At 46.3% G+C, this 10121-nt stretch overlaps 1 protein-coding gene across 5 annotated transcripts in view; it reads left to right on the forward strand.

The window, feature by feature from the left end:
* Positions 1-4997, forward strand: part of ctcf (CCCTC-binding factor (zinc finger protein)) — a 61835-nt gene extending 56838 nt beyond the window's left edge. For 4 of the 5 annotated variants that reach the window (XM_072518315.1, XM_072518316.1, XM_072518317.1 and 1 more), the window contains one exon: positions 3243-4997. In XM_072518315.1, coding sequence (XP_072374416.1) covers positions 3243-3409 — 167 coding nt within the window. In that variant the 3' untranslated portion in view covers positions 3410-4997. The remainder of the gene's footprint in view (positions 1-3242) is intronic. The other variant, XM_072518319.1, reaches the window with a different exon arrangement.
* Positions 4998-10121: the final 5124 nt, after the last annotated feature.

Raw genomic sequence — 10121 nt, forward strand, 5'->3', positions numbered from 1 at the left:
TATAATTGAATACCAACTCATTACCACTTCACCTCATGCCTTTGCTTCGCCCAACTTGGGACCTCCTTAACATGAAACTTGTGAAAGCAAATTATAACTGCCCCTGGCGGCTCATTTGCTTTCGGCTTGGGCCTGAGCGACCAATGAGCCCTGTCCAGCTCATCGGGACGATTATTTCTCTCTGTCTCTGTCTCTTTCTCCCCTCCCCGCACCCCATATACACCAACTCTGCCAACATCTTCGCGAAATACTCAAGTCGGCCTCGGGCTCTCCACCCCCTCAGAAAAGCCCACAATTTGTTACGGCCAATATCTTCAACACCGCTGCCTTCACCGGGGCAATCACTTACTCCACCCACTCCTTCATTGCAGCCAGCATCACCTTTTGTAGCACCTCCATGTGCTTAGTGAACTGCCTCTTGAATTCTCCAACCATCACCTTGGTCAGCGTTTCCACTGAGGGGTGTGGCCCCACCCAGCGATCCAGCCTCCATCACCTTTCCTGCTGCCGGGGTGACCCGTTCACTTGACGGCAAACTTTTACTCACCCCCTTCTTTGCCGCGGCTTTTTTAGGGGTCATTCCCCATCTTCCTTATGCCTTCCACCAGCTTGTTCAAAAACTGCCCCTAAAACCGAGCATTAAACTCCAAAAACCAGAGCCCGAGCAGGAGCTACCCAATGTGCGACTTCCACTTGCATGCCACCAACAGAAGTCCAAAGCAGTTAATCCTTAAATGTCTCACTTATCTAAAGAAATTTGGTTTGAGGCCAACAATAATGTGCTGAAGCTGGATTCTAGGAAATAGATCTGAAATGGCTGTCCTTCAGATTTTCTTATCATAAATAGGGAACACATGGCTAAGATTGGCAATTTGGTACATGGAGTGAACTAGACTTTTAGCAACCTGTAGCAGAACCAGGTCTGTTTTAAAAAAAATAAATTTAGAGTACCCAATTGATTTTTTTCATTCAAGGGACAATTTAGTGTGGCCAATCCACCTAGCCTGCGCATCTTTGGGTTGTGGGGGCGAAACCCACGCAACACGGGAAGAATGTGCAAACTCCATACGGGCAGTGACCCAGGGCTGGGATCGAACCTGGGACCTAAAGTAAAAAAACTCACCACTATTCTTAGAATTCCCCCTATACCAAAAAGGGTCAATAAGACATTCTAAATGGTGAGCAGGGATTGTCACTCCCTGACTCCTATGCAGACGTAAGTGGGTGCTATTCGGGTCAATCTATATTTTCAAGTTATCCCCCGGTATAACCCGTATCTTCATAGAAGATTTTATCTACTTACCACTTAGTAGCATCGATCCTGGATCCCGCGTTGCTAAGTAAGTAAAGTAGACTTTGTAATAACCACTGTTAAAACTTTTAAGTTTTATTATTATATTTTTTCTTTTAAAAGATGAAATCACTGTTTTTACAGAAAGGTAAAAAGATCTTTTCTTTGGATCCTTCTGGTTAGTTGTTAGAGCTTCAGGTCTTTCTTGACAATCTTTCTTCTTTAACTTTTGGTCTTCCTCAGATGGATTCGCTGGTCTGCTCCGTTTCCGTGTTCTATCCGTCCCATGTATCGAGGACAGATATGAGAGCTGACTGTTACCGATTTAGGGTTTATATTTCCCTTCTGGCAGTTATTAAGTTTATATGACATTATCGTAAAGTAACTTTGTTTTGCTCTTGACTGTTCAAGGTACCTTTAATCTTAATTACTTCTAACACGACTATGTATTCATGTTGACCATGACTTTAGCTCATCGAACTCTGATTACATTTTTTTCCTTTGTAATGTTCAAAAGTGCTTTGATCCTAGAGGGGTTCTGGTTCCTGTCACTTCTAAAGTTGCTTTATTACCAAATAGTGCCCTTAGTTTGTCAGAACTCTGACTCCGATTTGGGGTTAACTTGTGCTCTCATGGACACGTTGTCTCCGGCCTCCCATATTCAACTGGTGTCAGCAAGATTTCACACCTAAACATTTGTCACCTAATTCAACTGAAGATCCTGGCAATTCTTTAATAGCTGCTTACTAAAATAATTAACTTCAAAGAAGGTGCAAAATATTGTTTCCCTTCATGTAACTAAAAGTTCAATCTGCTTTAACTTGAAAGATATGCATCAGTTTTACAGCTTGAGCAGTCACAAGCTGTTTTCTTAACACCTGTTTGATAAAGGTTATCTGCATATCAAAACTTTCTTTTGCTGCTGCTGTTAACCTTTCATGGGATTTTTCCCTACATTTGCCCATGTACCCTCCGGTCAGGTTTCGCCAGACTTCCATGTTTCAAATGACATATTTTCCCATTTTTACTTTACAGACCGTGGGCGAAATTCTCCCGAAACGGCACGATGTCCGCCGACTGGCGCCCAAAACGGCGCCAGACGGGCATCGCGCCACCCCAAAGGTGCGGAATGCTCTGCATCTTTGGGGGCCGAGCCCCAACATTGAGGGGCTAGGCCGACGGCGGAGGAATTTCCACCCCGCCAGCTGGCGGAAACGGCCTTTGTTGCCCCGCCAGCTGGCGAGGAAATGACATGTCGGGGCGGCGCATGCACGGGAGCGTCAGCGGCCGCTGAAAGTTTCCCGCGCATGCGCAGTGGAGGGAGTCTCTTCCGCCTCCGCCATGGTGGAGACCGTGGCGGAAGGGAAAGAGTGCCCCCACGGCACAGGCCCACCCGCGGATCGGTGGGCCCTGATCGCTGGCCAGGCCACCGTGGGGGCACCGCCCCGGGGTCAGATCGCCCCCCAAGGATCCCGGAGCCCGCCCACGCCGCCTTGTCCCGCCGTTCAAAAGGTGGTTTAATCCACGCCGGCGGGACAGGCAATTTATCGGCGGGACTTCGGCCCATCCGCGACGGAGAATCCAGCGGGGGGGGGCCGCCAACCGGCGCGGCCCGATTCCCGCCCCCGCCGAATATCCGGTACCGGAGACTTCGGCAACCGGCGGGGGCGGGATTCACGGCAGCCCCCGGCGATTCTCCAACCCGGCGGGGGGTTGGAGAATGACGCCCCGTGGCACCGTGAGGCAGCAATGCTAACCACTGCGCCACCGTGCTGCCTGGTCTGTTTTTAAAGTACACAGAGAATTGCATTTGATGTGATTTACTTCCAGTTTTTTGTTGGAATGGGGCAGTTTTGATCAGAACATGATTCCTTGCACTTTTAAAAGCACATTTTGGATTTTGTAGTTTGTTTTAACTTTGACATTGAGCTTTGTTCCTTTTTCATCTCAGCAGGCACAGTTCAACAGTTGCAAGAACCAGGGACTACAACTATCGAAAACATCATTGTTGAGATAAAGAAAGAGCCTGAGGCTGAAGATGTGCAGGTGCAATCAGGAACTGAGGCTCAGAATGGAGACATCACACCTGAGATGATCCTTAGTATGATGGACCGGTGATGGAGGAAGGCCAGGCATGCTAATAATATGGCCCTGCGGAATAAGATTACATGTATTTTTGCTTTGACACATGCTTCTATAAAATGATTTAGACCATTTAACCTTCTGAGTACTAGAGAGAATTTCTCATCCAGGAAGCTAAAATAAGTTTAGACTAGGTTCCCCTTTTATAGCATAGAATGCTATTTATGAATCAGAAATTGTTATTTTATTTGTTATAAAAATTGTACCAATACAATTTCACTGAATGATTTCTCAGAACCAAAATGGTATACCATGAGATGCTTTGTACACTTTATGTACACAAGGCAGTAAAATAGTTCATGCCCTTAAATAACGATTGTGTACAGTATCTGTGCCGTAGCTCTTTTTGCATAATAAGAGAATTGTTTCCCAGTGGCACGAACCATTGTGATATATATATATATATATATATGTTGCAAAGAACATAGGCTATTTTTACCATAACACCCTGCTATACTCAAGAGCTGGGCAGGTGGAAATTTGACTTGTAGTAAACTTTAAATACAAAAGAATTGTGAATTTTTGGACGTATAGTCATGTTTTTGTGCAACCCAATTGTAAATGATAATATACAACTTTGGTTTCTTCCGCTATAGTTGGGCGTCTCAGAATGCAAATCACTGATTGAAAATCATTGTGTTACTGTTAAATTAAGTTCAAGCCACATGAATTATTTTACAACCGACCATCCATAGTAACACTGACGGCTGTTGTGTGTTTTAATTTTTTTGTACAGGGCATCTCAAAAAAAAAATGGTCATGCTTGTTGTAGATAACTTTTTTACATTTTAATCTTTTCTAGTGATTATGTATCAAAGTGCAGGAGAGTAACATTTTAACCACTGCTTGAGACGTTTACAAATTACATTTGTCACAAAGAGTCAAACTCTTCAGTGTTTGTGAATATGTGCAGAATCATGTAAAAATTAATTTGCAAATTGAGCTGTTCAGAGCAGAAACTATCAAATTGTAATGAGCACATTCACAGCATACTACAAATCCCTTTAAAGTTGCAGATTTTAATGTTGTAAATTTTAATTACTTATATTTCCACTATAGGTTGGCTGTCTCCCACCTAACTATATATTTTTTTGCTTCTCTGAACCTCATATTATGTATCTGATGTATTTGTAAGAGGGCATAATGGAACTAATCCTTAAAAACTAGGACGAGGCAGAGTTTTGAGGAGTGAGTATATCCATGTGCTTTGTATTGCAAAATAAAGTAATGTGAAGTTTAAAAGAAGTTTGCGCTGTTGCAGATACAAGAAAGTTGTGCCACAAGAGTATGTCAGAAGCTTTATTTGCTGACTCAACATGAAATTCTTTTTCTGTTCTAGGTGAATTGCAATTAAATCTGCTTTCTACCCCCTTTTTAGCGCTGACTCTGGGTTGATTTTGTTTTTTTTATATTTAGCTGTACTGTTTGTGAAGGAAAGGGAGTCAAGCTGATGAGAAAACAATGTAAAAATACTCTATTTCAATGGGGTTGTGAGAGCTAGGGTAAAGCATTTAATTAATGTAGTGCTGTACAGCTGGTAAATAAACCATTTACCTGCCTTTCACCTGTGTGTCTTCATTTCGGTGGAATTACATTACATTTGCGATTCATTCATTAACACTTGAAATTTTCCGTTGTAATTTAAATCCTTGATTATATATAAATATAGTACGTGTGTAATTTAAATCTTTGATTATATATAAATATAGTAAGTGTGAAGTTATCTACTTTGGTAGAAAAAACTGAGTTGGAGAGGGGTTGGGAAGTGTTGACATCCAAATGGACCTAGCTATCCTTGTTCCTGAATCACTAAAATCTAGCATGCAGGTTCAGCAAGCAATTCGGAAGGCTAATTGTATTTTGGCCTTTATTGCAAGGGGGGTTTGAGTACAGAGGTAACTGGCCGGAATTCTCTGCTTGGGAGACTACGTTCTCCCGCCGGAGATGAATCACCTCTGATTTGTGCTCTTGCTGGGAGTGCAAATCAGAGGCAGTTCGCTATCCCTTGCCATGCAAATTTATGCGCAGTGGGGATTGCAAGGCATTCTGTTACGAATCGCACTACCGGGCCACCATTTTGAGCGAGCGGGCCGAAAGTGAGGTCCTGTGGCTGGGCCCACAACCACCACGGGATTTTGTGGATCATCCCACAGTTCGAGGGTTGGTCCCTCTCGCGCTCTCTCTCTCTCTCTCAGTCTCAGAATAAGGGGCAGGCCATTTAAGACTGGGGTGAGGAAGAATTTCTTCTCTCGGCAGGTGATGAATCTTTGGATTCTCTGCCCCAGAGGTCTTTTGAAGCTCAATGATTGAGCATGTTCAAGGCACAAATTTCTGAATGCTAATGACATCAAGGGATATGGGGATAGTGTGAGAATGTGGTAGATGATCAGTGATGATCTAATTAAATGGTGAAGCAGGCTTGAGCCAAATGGTCTACTCCTGTTCCTATGTTCTAAAAGATGCCTGTGCATTTATTGCATTTGATTTCATACCCATTTTCATAATAGATTGCAAAATATTGGTATATTTATAAAATTCTTACATTTGAATTGCTGGCTCGGCCAGCATTTATTGCCCACCTCTAATTGCCCTTCAACTGGGTGGTGGCATTAGTGAACTGATTGATTTTTTTTTTATTAAATATTTTATTGAAAATTTTTGGTCAACCAACACAGTACATTGTGCATCCTTTACACAATGTTATAACAACACAAATAACAATGACCTATTTTATAAACAAAAAATGAATAAATAATAAATAACAAAAATGAAAACTAGCCCTAATTGGCAACTGCCTTGTCACAAGTAACACTCTCCAAAAATATAATTTAACAGTCCAATATATAATTATCTGTAGCAACGACCTATACATAGTATACAGTATATATTAACAACCCTGAGAGTCCTTCTGGTTCCTCCTCCCCCCCCCCCCGCCCCCCCCGATCCTGGGCTGCTGCTGCTGCTGCCTTCTTTTTCCCATTCCGTCTATCTTTCTGCGAGGTATTCGACGAACGGTTGCCACCGCCTGGTGAACCCTTGAGCCGACCCCCTTAGGACGAACTTAATCCGCTCTAGCTTTATAAACCCCGCCATGTCATTTATCCAGGTCTCCACCCCCGGGGGCTTGGCTTCTTTCCACATTAGCAATATCCTGCGCCGGGCTACTAGGGACGCAAAGGCCAAAACATCGGCCTCTCTCGCCTCCTGCACTCCCGGCTCTTGTGCAACCCCAAATACAGCCAACCCCCAGCTTGGTTCGACCCGGACTCCTACTACTTTTGAAAGCACCTTTGTCACCCCCATCCAAAACCCCTGTAGTGCCGGGCATGACCAAAACATATGGGTATGATTCGCTGGGCTTCTCGAGCACCTCGCACACCTATCCTCCACCCCAAAAAATTTACTGAGCCGTGCTCCAGTCATATGCGCCCTGTGTAATACCTCAAACTGAATCAGGCTTAGCCTGGCACACGAGGACGACGAGTTTACCCTGCTTAGGGCATCTGCCCACAGCCCCTCCTCGATCTCCTCCCCCAGCTCTTCTTCCCATTTCCCTTTTAGTTCATCTACCATAGTCTCCCCTTCGTCCCTCATTTCCCTATATATATATCTGACACCTTACCATCCCCCACCCATGTCTTTGAGATCACTCTGTCCTGCACCTCTTGTGTCGGGAGCTGCGGGAATTCCCTCACCTGTTGCCTCGCAAAAGCCCTCAGTTGCATATACCTGAATGCATTCCCTTGGGGCAACCCATATTTCTCGGTCAGCGCTCCCAGACTCGCGAACTTCCCATCCACAAACAGATCTTTCAGTTGCGTTATTCCTGCTCTTTGCCACATTCCATATCCCCCATCCATTCCCCCCGGGGCAAACCTATGGTTGTTTCTTATCGGGGACCCCCCCCAAGGCTCCAGTCTTTCCCCTATGCCGTCTCCACTGTCCCCAAATCTTCAGTGTAGCCACCACCACCGGGCTTGTGGTGTAGTTCATCGGTGAGAACGGCAATGGGGCTGTCACCATAGCCTGTAGGCTAGTCCCCCTACAGGACGCCCTCTCTAATCTCTTCCACGCCGCTCCCTTCTCCTCTCCCATCCACTTACTCACCATTGAAATATTAGCGGCCCAATAATACTCACTTAGGCTCGGTAGTGCCAGCCCCCCCCTATCCCTGCTACGCTGTAAGAATCCCTTCCTCACTCTCGGGGTCTTCCCGGCCCACACAAAACCCATGATGCTCTTTTCACTCCTTTTAAAAAAAGCCTTCGTGATCACCACCGGGAGGCACTGAAACACAAAGAGGAATCTCGGGAGGACCACCATCTTAACCGCCTGCACCCTCCCTGCCATTGACAGGGATACCATATCCCATCTCTTGAAATCCTCCTCCATCTGTTCCACCAACCGCGTTAAATTTAACCTATGCAATGTGCCCCAATTCTTAGCTATCTGGATCCCCAGGTAACAAAAGTCCCTTGTTACCTTCCTCAACGGTAGGTCCTCTATTTCTCTACTCTGCTCCCCTGGATGCACCACAAACAACTCACTTTTCCCCATGTTCAATTTATACCCTGAAAAATCCCCAAACTCCCCAAGTATCCGCATTATTTCTGGCATCCCCTCCGCCGGGTCCGCCACGTATAGTAGCAAATCGTCCGCATACAAAGATACCCGGTGCTCTTCTCCTCCCCTAAGTACTCCCCTCCACTTCTTGGAACCCCTCAACGCTATCGCCAGGGGCTCAATCGCCAGTGCAAACAATAATGGGGACAGAGGGCATCCCTGCCTTGTCCCTCTATGGAGCCGAAAATATGCAGATCCCCGTCCATTCGTGACCACGCTCGCCACTGGGGCCCTATACAACAGCTGCACCCATCTAACATACCCCTCTCCAAAACCAAATCTCCTCAACACCTCCCACAAATAATCCCACTCCACTCTATCAAATGCTTTCTCGGCATCCATCGCCACTGCTATCTCCGTTTCTCCCTCTGGTGGGGCCATCATCATTACCCCTAACAACCTCCGTATATTCGTGTTCAGCTGTCTCCCCTTCACAAACCCAGTTTGGTCCTCGTGGACCACCCCCGGGACACATTCCTCTATTCTCATTGCCATTACCTTGGCCAGGACCTTGGCATCTACATTTAGGAGGGAAATAGGTCTATAGGACCCGCATTGTAGCGGGTCCTTTTCCTTCTTTAAGAGAAGCGATATCGTTGCTTCAGACATAGTCGGGGGCAGTTGTCCCCTTTCCTTTGCCTCATTAAAGGTCCTCGTCAGTACCGGGGCGAGCAAGTCCACATATTTTCTATAGAATTCGACTGGGAATCCATCCGGTCCCGGGGCCTTTCCCGCCTGCATGCTCCTAATTCCTTTCACCACTTCTTCTACCTCGATCTGTGCTCCCAGTCCCACCCTTTCCTGCTCTTCCACCTTGGGAAATTCCAGCCGATCCAAGAAGCCCATCATTCTCTCCCTCCCATCCGGGGGTTGAGCTTCATATAATTTTTTATAAAATGTCTTGAACACTCCATTCACTCTCTCTGCTCCCCGCTCCATCTCTCCTTCCTCATCCCTCACTCCCCCTATTTCCCTCGCTGCTCCCCTTTTCCTCAATTGGTGTGCCAGCAACCTGCTCGCCTTCTCCCCATATTCGTACTGTACACCCTGTGCCTTCCTCCATTGTGCCTCTGCAGTGCCTGTAGTCAGCAAGTCAAATTCTACATGTAGCCTTTGCCTTTCCCTGTACAGTCCCTCCTCCGGTGCTTCCGCATATTGTCTGTCCACCCTCAAAAGTTGTTGCAGCAACCGCTCCCGTTCCTTACTCTCCTGCTTCCCTTTATGTGCCCTTATTGATATCAGCTCCCCTCTAACCACCGCCTTCAACGCCTCCCAGACCACTCCCACCTGGACCTCCCCATTATCATTGAGTTCCAAGTACTTTTCAATGCACCCCCTCACCCTTAGACACACACCCTCATCTGCCATTAGTCCCATGTCCATTCTCCAGGGTGGGCGCCCTCCTGTTTCCTCCCCTATCTCCAAGTCCACCCAGTGTGGAGCGTGATCCAAAATGGCTATAGCCGTATACTCCGTTCCCCTCACCTTCGGGATCAATGCCCTACCCAGCACAAAAAAGTCTATTCGCGAGTAGACTTTATGGACATAGGAGAAAAACGAGAACTCCTTACTCCTAGGTCTGCTAAATCTCCACGGGTCTACACCTCCCATCTGCTCCATAAAATCTTTAAGTACCTTGGCTGCTGCCGGCCTCCTTCCAGACCTGGACTTCGACCTATCCAGCCCTGGTTCCAACACCGTATTAAAATCTCCCCCCATTATCAGCTTTCCCATCTCTAGGTCCGGAATGCGTCCTAGCATCCGCCTCATAAAATTGGCATCATCCCAGTTCGGGGCATATACGTTTACCAAAACCACCGTCTCCCCCTGTAGTTTGCCACTCACCATCACGTATCTGCCCCCGTTATCCGCCACTATAGTCTTTGCCTCGAACATTACCCGCTTCCCCACTAATATAGCCACCCCCCTGTTTTTCGCATCTAGCCCCGAATGGAACACCTGCCCCACCCATCCTTTGCGTAGCCTAACCTGGTCTATCAGTTTCAGGTGCGTTTCCTGTAACATAACCACATCTGCCTTAAGTTTCTTAAGGTGTGCGAGTACC

The sequence above is a fragment of the Scyliorhinus torazame genome, chromosome 10 (genome assembly GCF_047496885.1).
Source record: "Scyliorhinus torazame isolate Kashiwa2021f chromosome 10, sScyTor2.1, whole genome shotgun sequence".
Lineage (NCBI taxonomy): Eukaryota > Metazoa > Chordata > Chondrichthyes > Carcharhiniformes > Scyliorhinidae > Scyliorhinus > Scyliorhinus torazame.